Source organism: Parasteatoda tepidariorum, chromosome 4 (assembly GCF_982258835.1).
Source record: "Parasteatoda tepidariorum strain Cologne lab strain chromosome 4, Ptep-v5.0, whole genome shotgun sequence".
Classification (NCBI taxonomy): Eukaryota; Metazoa; Arthropoda; class Arachnida; order Araneae; family Theridiidae; genus Parasteatoda; species Parasteatoda tepidariorum.
Window position 1 is genome coordinate 105,457,963 of NC_141758.1, and position 19,228 is coordinate 105,477,190.

The 19,228-nt window shown below is 30.9% G+C and overlaps 2 protein-coding genes across 3 annotated transcripts; one reads left to right on the plus strand and one right to left on the minus strand.

Moving 5' to 3' along the window:
• Positions 1–1,553: 1,553 nt before the first annotated feature.
• Positions 1,554–8,566, minus strand: Cyfip (Cytoplasmic FMR1-interacting protein Sra-1). Its single transcript, XM_016072416.5, has one exon. The coding sequence runs from the start codon at positions 8,357–8,359 to the stop codon at positions 4,538–4,540; it is 3,822 nt and encodes a 1,273-aa protein (XP_015927902.1). The 5' UTR covers positions 8,360–8,566; the 3' UTR covers positions 1,554–4,537.
• A 36-nt stretch (positions 8,567–8,602) lies between these two features.
• On the plus strand, positions 8,603–16,088 carry lin-52 (DREAM core complex component lin-52). 2 transcript variants are annotated; one of them, XM_087161874.1, is made up of 8 exons: positions 8,648–8,950; positions 9,163–9,280; positions 10,559–10,589; positions 11,278–11,355; positions 11,443–11,477; positions 13,332–13,410; positions 13,595–13,678; positions 15,943–16,088. In XM_087161874.1, exons 4-8 carry the CDS (start codon positions 11,289–11,291, stop codon positions 16,005–16,007), a joined length of 330 nt encoding a protein of 109 aa, XP_087018000.1. In that variant the 5' UTR covers positions 8,648–8,950; positions 9,163–9,280; positions 10,559–10,589; positions 11,278–11,288; the 3' UTR covers positions 16,008–16,088. The 2 variants fall into 2 exon arrangements, with proteins under 2 accessions (XP_042908378.1, XP_087018000.1); XM_043052444.3 differs by lacking the exon at positions 10,559–10,589 and having other exon boundaries at positions 8,603–8,950.
• Positions 16,089–19,228: the final 3,140 nt, after the last annotated feature.

The window sequence follows — 19,228 nt, forward strand, 5'->3', positions numbered from 1 at the left end:
CGGTCCTAGGTCATCCAAGGATTGACTAGTTTAGTTAATCCTAGCATTGTCTGGCTAATTATAATGATGGTTCGGTTTAGTTAAATCGATAATTGACTGGTTTAGGTAATGAGAAATAAAAAATGTAACTTTTGATTTTTGATACTAAAAATAGCAATTTTTGAATGGTTATTTGTTTTTGTATTGTATAGTTACTTATATTGTTTTGTATCTACAGATCAAATTTCATTAAAATCGATCTAGTAGTACTATCCCCACATTGGTGACCATGGGACGGAATATGAACACGCCTTCCTTCGCAGAAACGCCCACTACGATTTGAACACGCCTAATTCGATGGATCGCCCACATTGAACATTTGACTTGCAACTCCGATATTGTCCTCCTCACGCTCTTGCTTCTCAGTCTCTATCACACACGTATCGTGCATACGTATACACTCGACTGCTAATGGCACCACGACCATGAACTTAATACAGCTCTCACGATCAGCACTCAAAAAGTACGGTGATCTTAAAACAGCTCTCTCGGCTTCTCAAAAAACAGCAATGAATCCACTAGTGCTGTCCGTTCATCGAATTCTATCATATATATAATTCTGGTGGGGAAGTACTGTAGTGTGTCTACCACTACAAAAATACAATTCCAGTTCTCAAGTATATTAGACATGTTAACTCAATTCTATGCTGGACTACCCTCTCATAGATGAAGATTGACATTGGCGATAACTAATCTCCCCACAGAATCATACAACAATGAATCTTTTGTTAGAATAATTAATTTGCAGAGTCTAAACTCACAATAATGAACCCATGATATAGTGAACCCTCGATTGCAATGAAAATTTTTAGTGGTCCCGTCCAAACTGTAAATAATTAAACGAATGCTTCACAATGTTGTAAATTTCCTTTTTATGAGTAGTTAAATAAATATCTTTAGTCTATGTGAGAAGAAATTAAATAAAAAGTTACTTAATACTCATCATTAAGGCAGAATTAAAATTAGTATTTCGATGAAATGAAGAACGAGAGAGATTCCAAAGACACGGTAATGGGTTGCACAGAAATTCCAACTTTTTAAATTCGATTTTCTTAAAAAAATGGTGGACATTTAAAAATAACCAAAAATTTAAAAAAGATAGATGTCTTATGAATTCAACATCCACTTCAACATATGCAGAATATTTTGAATGTTATTTACTATTTTGATTAAAAATTTTGAGAAGAAAATTACTGCATAGGAGCTATAACATAGTGAAACTCTTACAAATTTAGTAAGTTAATTAGACATGATGCAAATTATACACTATTGTAACTATTTTTTTTTCAACAATAAAATTCTAATTTTTTTTTTTTTTTTAATATACATATATAAAGAGCTTAGCACCATAATTTTTTAGTAAACTTATCCAAATGTCTTTTTAAAATGTTTCTTATGGGTTATTATAACAATGTAAATAATATAAATTTACATAATTAATTACATTTAAATGCAAGCAGTGCATTTAAAAATAAATAACCGTTACACCAAAGTAAATAATTCTTCTTAGTGAATAGGCTCGAATAATTTTTATTATTTCAGAATCTCTACAAATATCTGAAGTGAAATTAGAAAAATTGATTTAACTTCATACATTGCTTCTTGAAGACTCATTGATAATTCACACATTGGTTATACAGATTTAAAATATAAATATTCATAATAAACAATAAAATAAACAAGAAATAACATTCATGAAGAAAAAAAATCATTATCTTTTGACATAAAGGAATAAATAAGAAAATATTATTATTATTATACAGCCGTCCTAATAAAAAAAAATATATATATATACCAACTCTTTATAATTTTATTTTCTTTTTTTTAATAATGTTTGGGAGCCACTTGACATTAATCTTAAGCAAGAAGGCTGTTTAGAAAAATTAGAAAATCATTCAAGAAATTAGAAGATTTATTAAAATTCACACTGCAAATATAGGGTATCTGCTACATTTTAGATTTTCAAATTCTTGACTTTTCATGATTTTCCATGATTAATTCCAAGAATTTTTCATGACTTAACGAAGTTACTATTTTCTCCGATAAAAACGTAACAATAAATTTAAAAAAGCATTATAATAACATTCATTGAAATGACAATTATAACCAAAACTGTTATACTCTGCATCTTCATATTTAGATTTTAAATTTAAAAAAAAGATTAAAGAAAGAGTTAAGTAATAAAATAGTTGGGAAAAAAATTAAAATGCTAATTTTTTATATTTTAAAGATACTTTTCTTGTTCATCAGAAAGGAAAGAAATACTCCTTATTTGTCTGTTCTCATCTTGAAATAAAAAAAATTTGCCAATGATTGGCTTGCTTCGGCTTGAAATTTAAATTGATAAAAAAATTAATAAATAATAAAAATTCTTAAATCATAAACGTTTAAGAGATAATTTGCTCCAGAAATTATGTTTTTTCTCTCATTTTTTTAAAGAACACCATAATTTTTAAAGAACATGATAAAGACATTTTATATTCTAATGATATATGACTGTGAGTAGTGATTTTGTTTGGAATTCAGATAATTGGAACACGATGAAATTAAGGGGGGGGGACTTCATTTCAAAAATGAGATTTTTTGACGACCTAAATCCATGACTTTCCATGATTTTGTTTAAAAAATAGTACAAATCATGACATTTCATGACAAATTTTGTTCAATACTGAAATTCATGCCTTTCCATGAATTTTCATGACTTTCCAAGAGTGCGGATACCATGTATAAATGAAGACTATCCTGTGACACGAAAACTCATATTATTTATGGAATACTTATTTCGCAATAAATGCTAATATTTAACAAAGTCTTTTACAAGTTTAAATTATACTGAAAATGTATTTTTGCGATTTTATGCTATTAATTACAAGAATTAGATATCAATATTTTTACTTATGTTAGCAAAAAATTGATCTCTTGGAATATTGTTGAAATACAGCCCATTCGCCAATCGGAGTCATATTACTTTAGCTAGGCTAAAAGGTCTTATCTCAGCTAAAGAATTTTGCTTTAACAGCCTGTTAAATTAATAAAGAATATCTAAATAATAAATAAAAACAATTCCTATAATATTAAGCGGGTGCATAATCAAAATTTACAAAAACACTCACACCCAAAGCTTTTTTTTTGTTATGACATATGCCTTTTACGCTTAGGGCAGCAGTATAAATAAATGCAAAATATAATAATAAATCTACATAATTTTAACAATTTACATACAATGGCAATAAGATAGGTTTTTTAAGAATAGAATGGTATGGCAACAGTTTCAATTTTAATTCATTGTGAGTGAGTAGGTAAAGTACGCAAAAAAAAAAAAAAATGAAGAAATCACCCTTAATAAATTTTGATCTAATGATCAGATCTTCAGTTTCAAGGACACAATCTTAATCGTTAAAAGGGGCGAGGGAGACAAGGAAAATATAAAATTTCAGTTAGTTCCTGATAGTAATAATAGTTTCTGAGAAATCATGTTTAAAAAAATACGTATATTTAAAATTCCATTTCACAGAAACTATTCCACCGATTTTGGTTGAATTTTGTATTGCGCCATTTAAATTACGTATTTTAAAATGATGCAAAATATTGTATACCTGAAAATTCAATTTTTTTAATAACTAAATAAAAAAAAATAATAAATATCTACTAACATTTATCTTTTGCATGGAATTATTTTTGGACAAACCAGTTTCATAATTGCGTGCAGAAAATTTTCAATTCGCTTAAAAAACTGGGATATAGCAAAATACATAAAAAATTATATCAACATTAAGAGGTCCAAACTGCTCGGTTTATGCCCTATATTTTGGGGGTCAGGCATCCAAAAAAAAAAAAAGCTATGTTCATTCAGAGAAAGAATATTTTTACTTTGTTGCTATCTAGAAAGCTAACTTTTCTTAAAATATTCATAATTTCTTTATTCTTGAACAAAAATGTTACTTCCAAGTTAGTACATTATTTAAAAAATATATATATAGATATTTCTTAAAATTGACAAAAACTGTTAAAAAAAAAGACTACAAACAAGTAGCTAATCAGTACTTATAACAAAACATAAAATGGAAAATTCTTTATATGAAACTTAGAAGAACAAGTCCTTCAGAGAAGGTTAAATCAAAGAAAAGTAAAGGATCTAACGAAAACTAAATATAAAAAATATTGTTATGACAGGAGCTTATTCCATGATTTAGTTTTTATCATGTTAATAGAAATTAATTACAAATCATATTTAAGAACTGAAGAGCATACCAACATATATATATATATATATATTTATTTACAGAGAATTAAATGCATTTTCATTCTCTAAAAAATTACTAAGAAGAGAATTCCAAGCATCAAAATAAGTTCAAGAATGTTTTCCTTCAGGTTTTCACTTTACTTGATGCATAATATGGAAAAGGTATGAAATAAACACCTACCATAACAGCTAAAAGATATATAAGGATTACAAAAGTTTTTAAGTAAAAAATTTCTTTGGCTTAATAATGATAAATTATTTTGACATTCCATCAGTTCTCATGTAAATTGTGGTAATATTTTGTTGTCCAGTTATGGCAGCAATTGACTGATGAATTGGAGGTTGAAAGCACCGAACATGTTCGACTGGCATATTGTCTGCCTCCCCTGATTTTAAATATTTGTTTAAAATAGCAAATATCTGACTGTTTAGAACTTGAAATCTTCTAATACGATCCACCATTCTTTTTAAAGGGATTCCCTTAACAACTTCGTCTTTTCCGTCTACTCTCTGAACTTTTAACAGGTGGTAACAAAAATCGAGGGCTTCGAACCGCTTCTGCTGACCGAGCAGCATGATCATGGCGCATCCCGCCCAATTTAATCCCTCTCCAAATAGCATTTCAACTGTAAATTCATTTTCTCCAACAGGAATGCAGTAAACAAACTGTAAAGCACTCCACAAGCGATGAAACTCTGTGCATTCATCTACATTCATGACGCCGTTCATAGGTGGCGCTCCTGTCCAAATGGGGTCATCCAAGTAAGATTTAATTTTCGTCAGTATCACTTGAAATATAGACAAGCCACAACATAATCTTTCTTTGGTGAGTAGATCTCCTTCGCGAGCGATGGCAGCTTGTTTACCCGTTCCCAGCCTTTCCACGTTTGAAACAACCTGCAGGGGGGCATATTTCGCTTCAAGTCTCTTTAATTTCGTTTCCGGCTTCTCTCCATCTTTACAGTAAGGACGTGGAAGTATATTTTGGAATGGAGCAGCATTCAGCAAATCGCACACCTCTTCTTGGGACAAACTCTGCTCAATCAATAGGCAAAACAAAATAGCATTCCCCACTTCCCGAAAGGCTTCAAACATTTCAGTCTTCACATCGGAATACTGAACAATATCGGTAAGCTGAGCTTGATAATAGTGCAAAACGCCGGGTGATCCATATTCATAAAGGGGCAACTTGCACACTTTAGGCATAACATTCATTAGGGTGGACGTATACTGCAACAATGTGCCCTGGATCAAGCTTTTAACTATTTTCAAGAGCTCTTCCATGACGACGGCAATTCCTTCATATCCCAACAGGCGGCAGATGGATCGGAAATGGGGGGATCCGACGAAACCGGTGTACATGCCATAAATAGTGCTGTTGGCCACATTCAAGGCTTTTGTACCAAAGAAATAGTTAGGATGAGCAGCCGGCGGTTTGTCTCGAGCTACGGGCTGAGTGAACGTGATATCTTTTACTTTCACGAATCGATTGGTAGCTGCATTATAGCAATAATTGGGCAAAAAATCAAAATTCAGTTCCCAAAATACATGTAGGCATATACGACCATATGGAGCTAAGACATTGTGATTTGCCTCGCGAAGCATTGAGTCAAAGTCGTCCAAAATGACGTACTTCCCAAGAAGCTTGTGGGCCAGTTTATTGACTTTGATTAATCCTTCCAGCTCAACAATGCCTGTAATGTCACCAGCTTCAAATCTACTGATTGCCAAATCTAAAGACTTTTGCAAAGCAGCATTCACTCGCTGAGCGATCAGGCGATTCAAATCAATAGATCGCCCTAACAGCTGAACGTGCCTCTGCTTCAGAAGAGTTTCGTAACGGTTCGCAGGGGGGTAATGGAAGCATGTGCCGTAACTAGCACACTCCGCGCGGAATCTTTTATCGAGTAGGATGCTACCGGCCAGGTGTTTGTAGTAAGCAAAAACCTGTTCAGATAGTTTGTATACAAGTTGATCAAAACACAAATTAACTTCTGCCTCAACTTCATCATAGAGGAACTGTTTCTTAAACTTTGTCAGTGCATAGTATGCACTATCATTGTACAAATCAAGAGGATATAATACACACTCCATCATGGATGAATCTTTAGTTTTCAATATGTGATCGGCCAGTATCCAAGGGAGGGACATTTCAATGGGAAATTGAATCCTCTTCCCCATAGTCATTTCGAGGTAAAATTCCCGATACCACAAAGCTGATAGGTCACAGCATTCTTGCAGAGTCTGACTGAAATTCAACAAATAGTTCCAGTAAAAAGATGCCTTATGAAACACATCAATCGCGATAAGGTAAGGACCGTCAATATCTTTCCTCAAGGTCCTCTTACCTCCGCTCTTATCAGCTATCAAGGACTCCAGCATAGTCCGAACCATGTACAGTTGAGTGCTTGATGGGCCAACATTTCGGCGGGGCACTTTAATATCGAATCCATTTTCAGGATCTTTTTTACCTTTCAAAGCTGGATCTTCATGCGGTTCTGAACCTCTAAGCCAATCAGCGCACGTTTCACGAACGGCAAGAATTATGCTACGAATTAAATCCTTTTTGTTTTTAACTGCTTTCCTGAGTGGTTCTCTGAGTGTTACCTGAATAAATTCTTGCAGTTCTGCGTAAACGTGTCTACGTATGGCATCTGTAAAAACCGTCTCCATACGACTCATGAGCACTTGCAGACCTTTGATCATAGCAATCACTTCAATCAGGCCAAACTTTTCCTCGTCACTATAGTTGTACCGAGTGGCCCGTTCGTATTCTTCAGCTTCCTGTGGACACTGTTTGTTCTGATGATGGTCTGTTGGATGCATGAGTTTCCAAGAATACAATTCAGTCACATGAGTGCTCCAATCTGACAGCAACTGTAAGCCCTGGAGAGCTATTTCGGTCAGCTCTTTGTTTTCCGAATCAGTGCGGGGAGTTTCTTTGACAGTCGTGGTCACCTCGTTGTTGTGTCGAGCCAACTCGCTGATGTAGCGGACATATTCATCCCTTATGGTGGGCAAGTGCTGCAGCAAATCTGATTGTGGACTGGGAGAGCTAGAGCTCGCCAGAGGCCAGCGAGACTGATCGTAATGAGGACTACGCTTTATGTAATTAAAAGGAGCAATTTGCATGTCTCCAAACAGGGGTACCATCTCGAGCTGCTTAAAGATCTTATCAATCTTGGCGATATTAACGCGTTTCTTTTGATCCATTTTATTGATATTTGAGATTTCCCCATCCAGCAAAAACAGTGTGAAGCCCATGACTTTAACAAGCATGTGTTTTTCAGTGGGTAGCATGTACATTTTATATTCATACATCTGTACAGCTATGTTAACAACGTCAGCCATCAGTTCTTCATATCCAGAGATTTTCTCCAAATTTTCTTTAAGAGTATCTCTTATTCTGTTCTGCGTTGCGAGAAACATCGAGAGATTTTGAGATTCTTGCAATGCTTGAGAATCCGCCATTACTTTTAAAAATTGCGCGGCTCTGCGATAGGTAGCGTAGTCGTTTTTTACACTCGACTTCATGTTCTTGAGTTCGTCCAGCACGGCAAACATGTTTATAAACTTACCGAGGGTGAGCAAATAGGCCTCGGAAACGAAATCTTTCCTTTTTTCAACGTGACACAAACGTTTCACCTCAGTGCTGAACCTTTCGATAGCACGCCTTTGAAAATACATGAAATTAAGCAGCTTATTTACTTCCGGTGCCAACACCTCAACAGTCTTTTCGTAGATTTCAACGCGATTGGGTTGCTCGTTAGACTTTGGCTGAGGAATGGCTCTTGAACAACAACGCCAAGTGTAGAGCATAACTGCATGCTCTTCACCTTCTTCGAGCATTTCATTAAGTTCTGCGTGCACTGTAGCTTCCTCAATGTACTTAGCAAGTCCCGTGATGAAAGCATTGCGATCTTCAAAATTAGTATCAAAATTTGAATGATACACAATGCTACATGGTTGAGCCTCAATGCAAGGTTGTTGATCAGGTAATGGTAATTCATCAAGTACATCAACATTAGAAAGAGCATCGGAGAGAGTAACTTTCTCGGCAGCCATACTTTCCCTCATTTCGACACAAGTCAAAAGCTTTTTTTTTATTCCTTCATTTCAAACAATTTCATTCAAAATATCATTCACACCCTGATTATTTACTATTATGATTTTATTTATTTATTTTCAGGAAGCAGAGGATCGTCTATGAACGAATGAGTAATTTAGCAGCGAGCAAATCGAACGATTACTGCAAAAGTATGCGAACGGATTCCAGAGCATTTATCGTTCGCTTTCAGGATCATTCAGAAGTTTAAGCCCGTTGCCGAATTCAACGTTCTTAATGTCACAAAAAGAAGTTCAGTCGTTTTAGTTTTTTCGGAATCAAAGCAAATTTGGGAATTTTAAAGAAATAAACATCAGCTACTTTCTATAAAAAATTTACACCGATTTCGTTTATGAATAGTTTAAAAAGTCCTTTGATTTCATGTGTACTAATCAAACTTAATAATTAAAAAAATTTGGGTTCTTGATACACAAAGTTATGCTACTTTTATTAAAAGCAGATGACAGAGGAAAACTTTGAACTTGCTTAAATCTGTTACAAAAATTTGTGCTTCTTTTTTTTTTTTTTTCAAGTGCTCATTAATGGAATTGAAAGGAACATGAGTAAGAAAAGATTAAAATATCTAACCGTTTAACATATTTTAATCACTTCAATTAATAAAATGTATGCAAATTTTGATTGTGGCCTTCTTATAACTATCTCTGTTCGGTTTAAATTAGCATATTGAACGTATTTTTAGAATTGTTTTCCAATGATTTGACAAAGATTTCTAATGGGTTCACTTTTATATAAATTATAATGTATATTTTTTCAGTTTGTTTATCTTGAAAAATCTATAATCTTTCTACACCTGCTAAAGTTTTTCATGGCAGCCAAAAAGGTATCTGAAGAAAGCACTGGAGTTACCCCTCCTCACTCACCAATGGAAATACGTAAGTGTTTACTATATTTGGAGAATGCTAATTTATAGAGTTTTCAACTCTAGGAATGAAAAAATTTAATATCGGAACATGAACTTTCAATTTCCTTATTCTCCATTAATTTCATTATATCTTACAGAAGTTCAAGAGGCCTGTATCATTGTTATAGCATTGCTGGTTAGCCCAGCCAAGTTGCTGTTAAATAAATTAAAAACTATTCTCAGCATTAAGATTTGTTTATTAAAATCAAATTTGATTGAGGTTTTAATCAATTTTTTTCTTGAGAGAGAACAACTAACTCAACTAATAAATTAAACTTAATTTTTATTTCCTGAGGTGTGACCTGATGATATTTTTTTAATGTTCCTTTTCCTATTTAAAATTAAAGTCAAATGAAATTGACACAGCACAAACTTTAACTTGTTATCTAGAGGTGAAGCTGAAATATCAAATAATTTCTGGCTCCTTGCTGTTGACTGTCTGCTGCTTATTACCTTTATTGTTGTTGTTGTTACTTTACGTCGCACTAGAGCTGCACAATGGGCTATTGGCGACGGTCTGGGAAACATCCCGGAGGATGATCCGAAGACATGCCATCATCGTTATTGTTTAATTAAATTTCTTGTTAATTGCGTCATAAATTTAATGTGCCTGTGTAATAGCATTTTGAATAAATACATACCCATCATGAAAAACAGCATAAATCATGTTGTGGTTTTCTTATTTATTCAAAAGCTGTTATTGTTTCATACACATTTTTAGAAAACACCTACAATGAATCACTTTGTGCAAGTGTTCTTTATAGGGATGTAACGGATATTTGGCCCTTTCATCGAATATTTGGTTGAATATTCGGTAAAGTATTATTTGGAAAATTATTTTTCAACTAAGTTCTTTTGGGAGAAATTTTATATATAACTATAAAATTTCTATAATTATAAATATAGATTTAATAAAGAATTATCTATAATTGTATTTTTCTTAATATATATTATTAGAAATAGTTTTTACATATATTTGTTAAGTTCTAAATTGGGTTAATTTGTGTTTTGAAAGACCTATGGAGAAAAAAAAATTTTTCTTTTTATCAGTGTTTTCATTATGACAGCATTTTTTAAAGAGCAAAATGCTCGTTAGCATTTTCTTTTATGGTCAGTTTTTTTCTAAAAATACGTCAATGTCAAAAGGTTGAATTAAGATTTTTAGCATTAAGTTTTTCGTTTAAATATTAATGATTTTTGCTTTGGTATCTATCTATCTTTTTTTTAAAAAAAACTTGTGCTTTTACAGGAGTTTCCATTGTGATGCGGCAATTACGAGGGTATCTATTATACTTTAATTTTCACTTTTTTTCTTGAAAATACAGTAATTGGAGAACTAAGATGTTTAGCTTTAAAATTTTCTTTCCAAAATAAAGATTGGTTTTTATTATTTTTGTTTCGCTTTTGTATATAATCTTGGTTTTTTATAGATGTTTTTATGATGGTGCTGCTTTTTTAGAAGCGTATAGGCATCTGTTTTATGGATATTTTTTTTTCCTGAAGATATTATTTTTAGCATTGAAGTTTTGTCTTAAGAGGATTTCTTTCTATTTCTTTTTTTTCATCTTTACAACTTTTTTTAATGACTAAACTTATTTCAATTAAAAAAAATAATAATTACCTATTAATAATTTTTTCTGTTTTGTTGCTATTTTGCATTATATTTGGTATACGGCCAAATCACTACTCGTTGCATCCCTAATTCTTTAATTAATTCTAGAAGTCAACAGAAATCATGGCTTAGCTTGCTACAATCACTTTGCTCTATATATTTAACCTTTGTCACTTTTTCTACCCAAGAGAGAATTTTTGTTAAAATTTATTATAACTATTAGGAATTTGTTTTTTACCATCATAGAAAATAAACAATTTATATAAATGTGTGTAGCTTAATGTTTTGTGATAAAAGAAATGTCAAACTGTTTTATTTCATTTTGCTGAATTTTATTAATAACTTATCTGTTTTAGTTTCAGAAGAAATGAATTTAAATTTGTTGAGTTCTGAAATGTTGGATAGATCTTCCCCTGAGCTATGGCCAGAACAAAGTATGTATTTTATGATTTGATATTTTATATTTATGAATTCAATCTTTTTTTTTTTATACCTGATTCGTTCTTTTTGTTCATTTTTAGTTCCTGGAGTTTCAAAATTTGCATCACTTGCTATGGTAAGATTTGTTTATTATAATCAAAGAAATTTATCATGACCACTAAGATATTTAAGCGGTTAAAAGTTTGTTTCTTTATCCTCTTTTAAATTTTTTCTACTAACTTCCAAAAAAGAGATAAGTAATACCTCTAAAAAAACCAGCATATAGTATTTTGGAGCGAACTTTTCCTCCTTAAAATTTCAAATTTTGCTGACGATCCAATTTGAAATCCTGCATGTTAAGAGATAATATTTAAATTATAATAATTCAAAAAATAATTTTTTTTTCTAAGTCTTTTCATCTTATCCTAATTTATTGAAATAACTTTTAGAGATTCCCATCCATTTCCTCCTCCCCCTTTCCAGTGCAGCTATTTGATTATTAAAATTTTGAAATGATTATAAAATCTAGTTTCACTGTTGTTGTTATAATTTTTTTCTCACTTTTTTTTTTCCCTTTGCAAGTAAGAGTGTCAATTTTTATTGCTAATTCATGCAATTTTTATAGCTGAACATATGCCCAACAAAATGCATTAACTCTTAAAAATATGAAATTTGAAGTTTCTTCCTAAATTGGTTTTTGATTTTCTTTCTCTGATTTTTAGAAAGCATTTCTTCGAGCCTCGATAGCTCAGGGGATAGAGCGTTTGCCTTCCAATGAGGTGAACCGCGTTCGAATTCCAGCGATAGCTGGTCGATACGAATCCTCGCCTTGCTTGCACCGACCACAGTGCTGTCGTGAAATATCCTCAGTGGTAGACGGATCATAGTTAGAGTCCCTTTCTGTGGGAGGTGCTTATGGTCTTCCTCTCGATGTAAGACAAATTTCTCCCAACACTTGATCCAGGAGTTCCCTTGTCATTTGGATTGAGTTCAAAGTTACAAAGCTACGGAATTGTAGATTAGTAGTCGTAAACCCAAAAATTGGGTTGACTGTTCAACGTTGGTTATAAAAAATAAAAATAGCATTTCTTCAAAAAGAAATCTAGCAAATGAAAAAATTATATATTATAAAGGATAAAATTCATATTATATTTAGCATTTAAAAAAAAAATAAACAAAATTTGCAATATTTTTTTTTTTAAATTCAATAATATTATTGTAAAGAATAATAATTAAAACAATTGATTCACATTATTTTTAAAAATTATTTCAGAGTTGGAAAAGAACTTAAAGTACTATATTTTAATCAAAATTTGTTTTAATGTGCATTGGCAAACTACGGAATTTTGCTCTAATGCTTACTATATATTATTATAAATTAGTAATATTACTGAAAAAGTGTTTGCTTTCCAACAGTTGGATAATTAATTTAAAAAGAAATCAAAATGACGGAAAAAATTATAAATGTGCAGATATAAAAAAATTCATGTGTAATTACAGTTGAAGAAATTAAAGATAGGTGGAAAATAATATTTTGTAAGTGCTGTACAAAATGTTTTATGACTGTTTTCAAGTCGAAAATTGTTCATGGAATATAGTTGGTCATTGTAACCTTTTTATATTTTTATTATTAACTTAATGGAGCTTATTCTAGATGACAAATGAATGCCTACTTTCTATGTTGAGAACTTAATTAATATAAAATGGGTTAGACTATTGGCATAATTAATCTATGACTGAGGATTTAGAGTGTGATTACCGTAAGATAAAATCACTTAAAATCTAATATATATCACCTTTTCTTTATATCCTAGTCTTTGAACAAAATTGCCATAAATTCTAGATGTGCTCAAGGGCTTAAAAGCATATCAAGAGAACATTTTAAATATCATCACCAATTAATTTGTGACGTGGCACAAAGATATAATTTTAAAAATATGGATTTTTTGCCTTTTATTGATATTTTGATGCCAGTAGATTTTCATTTTAGATACAGAGTGATTCTAAGGCTACCAATCAACCAGAATGGCTAAAAGAGTTTGACCATGAAGACATCAGTGTTTTGCATGGTATGGTCTTCTAAATCTGTTTATATAAACTTGATTTTTATTTTTAAATATATGGTGTACAAAAAGATTCTTTTGATCTAAAGATGCAAATGTTAATTAATTTGACATGAATTAGAGAACTCGTTTTTTTCTGTGCAAGTTGTTGCTTTGTTTTGTGTTGCTGTAAAGTTCCTGATTCTTGCAGGTTTTGGTAGTTTAACTGCTGCTGCTTTATTGGAAAAAGTTCGAGACTTACAGAATTTAGCTTATCAATTAGGTTTAGAAGAAGGTATGTCCTTTTTTGTCATAAAAAAAAACATGTTTATCTTTTGATATTTTTGTTTTTCTCCCTCTCGTGCATCACAATTCTTCAGATTTGTTCTGGAACTTCAAGATTTATTTATTTTGAAGAAATTAAACCTAAGTTTGATATAACTAATTTTTTCCCTTAGACTTTTTTATGTTACTGTAAAAGCTGTCCTGTCTGGTAATTCCTAGGTGTAACCAGCAAAACCTTATATTTACCGAAATGGCTTAGTAACTCCTAGGCTTCTAATTAATGGTAAAAAGCTGAAATAGAATCTTATTAAAGCATACTTTAACTTTTACCTATCCTCTTTGGTTAAAGCTAGATTTTACCGGTAAAGCTTAGGATTTACTAGACTTAAGGTTTTTACCATAACAACTGTAAAAGCCTGAAGTTTGGTAAATCCTAAGTTTTACCTGTTCTAACTATGATTTACTAAAATGGTTTGATAACTCCTTTGTTTTAATGTAAAGACCTTCTAATAGAAGAATGAAATGGCATATTAAAGTTAAATTTGTATTTATATGTAAGTTGAAATGTGAAGTAATGTATAAAATCTTATGTTCATGTTATGTTCTTAATATTCAAAATCTGATGTTATTCTTTTTTATTATGTTAGCATGTTTATATTTTGTAATTATTTTTGATAATATTTATTAATAATATAAAAAAATTAAGATTTTACCTTATAATTAATTAAATGCTATTATAAAGTAAATAATTTAGAGTGTAAATTAGTATTACCTTATGTAATACTAATATATTATTATAACCTTATGTTATAAATGTTAATGTATTTTTCAGTTTATGTAAAAAAATCATGTTTTTTTTTTCTAACCCTGATTTAAAGAAAGTGAGAATTTCTGATGCACTTTTAAGGTTGGTAGATTTGTAGTAGTAATTAACATAATCTCAATTTTGAAATTCATCCCTCCATTTTAAAATTAAACTCTCTAAAATTAATAGAAGAGGGAAATAACTCTTAAAAATTGACAATGAATTCGAGTATTTTAACCTTTGAATTACTAAGTTCCATTAACACAAATAGTTCATAATCTCATTTTTATTAAAATTGTGAGGATATTTTATGATAAAAATGAATTAACAAGTGCAAAACAAATTTGTAAATTGATACAATGTACTCTCTTAAATAACTTTTGATCTAAAAAGGAAAAGAAAAGCAAAAGAAAGAAAGAAAGCAATGATTTGAGAGGTTAGCTCTAGCTTCTAAATGATTAGTGTACACAATAATTAGAAAACTAATTACTATCTGTGCTTGCAGTAGTACTTGTAATTGTAGTGGTGTTATCAACTTAATTTTGCTTTCATTGGATTTAAAAATGTTTTTAAAAATTACACAAGAAATAGAATCTTACTTGTTTAGCTAGTAATATCTGTTTACAAAGTGTACTTTTTACAGATAAAACAAATATAACTTATCTCAAAAAAATATGCTGAAAAGAAATCTAAATATGAATGCCAAAGTATAAAGTTGGTATAAATTAAAAATTTTTTGTGTTTGCTCAATAGCTTCTTAACCATTAGCCCTATTGAGTATCCTACCTACCCATTATGTGTATAAGAAACAATACCTAACTTATCTTTCGTTAGATGCATATGTTTTTCGAAACTATGCTGACTAGTCTCTTTCCTTGAAATGCATAAAATAAAATTTGGTGATTCAAATTCAAATATGGGAGGAAAAACTCACCTCAGATGAGAATTTAAGATTCAGCTTCAACTGCAACTTTTAAAATGATTTCTCTAATTACTTCTTTTATCAACTACTTAAGAACTTGTCAGTACTACTAGGTTTAATCCCATGACTTAAAAGCTCAAAATAACTCGGGTCGGAATAATTGTTAGTGTGGGGGCGAGGGGTAATCGACAATGTCAACCTTCATCTGCGAAAAGGTACCCCACCATAGAATCAAGTTAACATGTTTTATATACTAGTGAATTGGAATTATATTTTTGTAGTGGTAGATACACTACAAGCTCAAGATAACTCATGTTGGAATAATTGTTAGTCATCAGATTATTTACATACTTTGTTTTTTCAACCTTATTTTTATACTACATTCAAATTTGATTTCCCTTTATCTTCATATGTTTCTCGACAAAACAATTTATATTTATTCTGATGCTTTTATTAAACCAATTTGTTGCTTTGGCTTGACTTATTATTAGCCTATTACCAGTTAGAATTAATTCTTTACTAATAACATACTTTTCCTTTCTTCTAGCAAAAGAAATGACCCGGGGAAGATTTTTGGGCATACTACCAAAAAAGAAGGATATTCGACAGTAGTTTATCATTTGTTGCATTGCTTTGGCAATTTATATTTATTATATTCATGTATTAAAACGCTTTCCTTTTTTTTAAATGTTATTGTATTGTTATGTAGTACTTTTTTTGCCTACTTTTGACTTTAATCATCTTGGAAGAAAAAATTTTTTTTTAATTTGCAATGATAGTTAAACCTTACAGAAAAATAATATTCAGTTATAATTCATTCATCAGGAGTTTGCACTTAGCACCACCCCTTCGGACACAGAGTTAATTTCAGTGCGGGAGTAGGAGGAGAAACATCTCCGCACTTGAAAATTAGACAACCTTTAATGCTTGCCAAATGCAAACAGTGAATTCTTTTTCAGTCACTTCACTTTATCATCTGCCATTACTCTAATTTAATATATTTTAAATTTAAAAACTGCTGTTTTCTGAGCAAAATGTCTCAAAAAAGACAAACTATTCACTTAAAAGAGAGAAATATCAAATTTATGAAATATTTAATGTTAAAAAAATGCACATAAAGATAGCAAAATAAATATATGTCTTACGATCACCAAATATCAACCATGTTCAGGATTCTTCACATCCTTCTCCCAAAAATAGCGAAATAGTATTGTCGGATACCACGTGATAAAGACGGAGCAAAGTGACAACTAGTGAACGAACTATAGTTGATATGTAGAAAAATTAGGTAATTCCCATTTAATTTTGAAAAAAGCAATTTAAAAGGTATTTATCATGTGACTAATGAGCTTCTTATGAAAATGCTACATAAGTCCTGTCTCCTCTTACCCATTTGATGAACAATTGCAAAATAAAGTTTTTTTTCCAATTGTAAGAATTGTTTGGTCTAGCCATAGCTCACTAAAAAAGGCATTGTATAAAAAATAAAAATTTCCATAACAAATATATTTAAAAAAAATTGTGCACTGATGAAAGAGAGTGACCATACCTTCATTTTAACTTAAGGTTACAATAAATGCTTAGTAACAATGTTGTCAAAACAGTAAGTTGACATCAGACAAAATAAAATAGAGGTTCATCGTCCCACCTTATCCATGTGGGGGATGTCGACTGAAGAGCAATGTGTCTGATTTTTAGAACTCTTAATTACACTGGCTAACAAAATTCTATTGAGTCCTTTTTGGCCTTAGTCACGACTAAAGATCTTTCTCCTTCCTCCAAGTTTGAGGGATTCAGGTTAACATAGTAAATTCAAAGATTAAATTTTATCCTTCATTTGAATAATAAACTTCAATTGAAATTTAAGAGCAAATTAAATCTATATTACTTTTCATAGGATGGTCATAATAAAAATATTCTAATTTTATTTCAATGTTACATGAGTTTTGTAGGTGTTGAAAAAAATTTTCTGTTTGTTGTTGTTCCTAACGACATTTATAGTTTGTCTGAAATAAGAACTCCCCAGGCATTCGTCTTGACCTGTGGCGGTGACTATGGTAACAAGGTATGACTATTTCAAGTAGGGGTGCGGGCTCACTGTTTTGGAATGGTTACTTTACACGGGTAGACGAGAGAAAGGGAATCTCGTTCTTCGGTCTAATGTGTTAGTCCTAGAGTGAAGCTACCCTCCTTAAAATACGCCATTCTTTTTTCCATAGCACCAGACTTTGTGGCGAGAGGAGTTCTTAGATTAGACAAGCCAAGCTCACCAGTCATTGCCCTTGTAAATTAAGTCAGAAAAGTGCACCTTTTATTAGAATAAAGAGCACCACTAGGGCGATAGTGCAACTTAACTTGAAACCACCTGGATATATGGCAGCTCCATTCAAATTTTGCTACGTCAGTTAGGAAACTTCATCCTCAAGTTATATTTTATGTTGACATAAATTTACCTAATGCTTTTGAGTTCAGTGTATAGTCAAATCCTTTCCTTCTATCACTTTTTATTTTCTTACTGGGATAAACAGAAAATATTATATTCTTAGAAATTTATTCTACATAATATAACTAAGTTCTTTATTGTTTCTGAATTTCAATGTCATCTCTATGAATTTTACCTAAAATTTATGTAAGATATCGAGAAAAAAACAAACTTTAAAATATTTTTTCATGATTTCTAGATAGGGTTAGTTTTGTTTATATAAAGCAAAAGCTTTCAAATACCTCTCTATTTCATGTTATAAAACATCTAAAAGTTTTGTCAGACTATGTTGTGCCCTTCATAACCAAAAACTTATTATAGTTTCTAATTTGAATTAGTTAAAACCATGAGAGGTATTTCAAACACTGATCTTTTCCTATTTGGAAATTAAAAATATCAAATAAATGAAATATTAGTAAATAAATTAATATCAATTCGCGAAAGTGAATGTCTGGTGTCTTGAATGGCTGCACCTAGTCGTTTTTTTAAGTTCCATTTACCATTCCATTCTTAAAATTAAGTTTCATGATATTAATATTCTAAAAGTGTTTGATATTGTTATTATCTCTTTACTTAGGATAGTGAGTAAATCTATGTTTAAATTAGTGAATCGTATGTGAGCCAAGAAATAACGAATTGAAATCTACTACCTCTGCTGTTAAACAAAATGAATAATTGAATCTGCATTACTGTGCATAATATTGTACCCCTTGGCAGAATCGCAGCGACAGTGTCGCAGAACTTTACAGAGTTCATGCAGAAAGATTTTTCTTTCGAAAAGTAAAAAATTTTACTTTTCTCTTTTTACAGAAATTTACATGTAATATTTGAATCAAGCATTTAGATAATCCCTTTTTGACATGCTCAATTTACACCGATAGTAGATAATCGGCACCGATAAATCGATGTAATGTTTCGGTTGTATTTTTGGCAATTATTAATATTGATTTTCACATGGTTTTTAAACATCTCAATATATTTCAAACACTATGGGAAATTCAAATCGTGCATTTGAGTATTATTTATTTTTAAGGCAATAATTCTATCGAATTTTTGGAAGTTATCGCTATTGATTTCTCCATAGTTTTTAAATCTGATATTTTTTATTACAACCTTGAAACGAACACACATTTGAGTTGTCCAATTTACGTGATTTCGTCATGATCTTTTTTTTTTTTGCAATCACTACTACGGATTTCATGATATTTAATATTTTTTTATTGTGATGCTTATTTACAAAATGCAAAGAAGTAAATAATATGTTCGTCCCCCTCCCCCCAACAAAATGTGAGAATGTCACCCATATTAGAAAAATTATTACATGTTCAATTAAGAAAATTATTTTATTTAT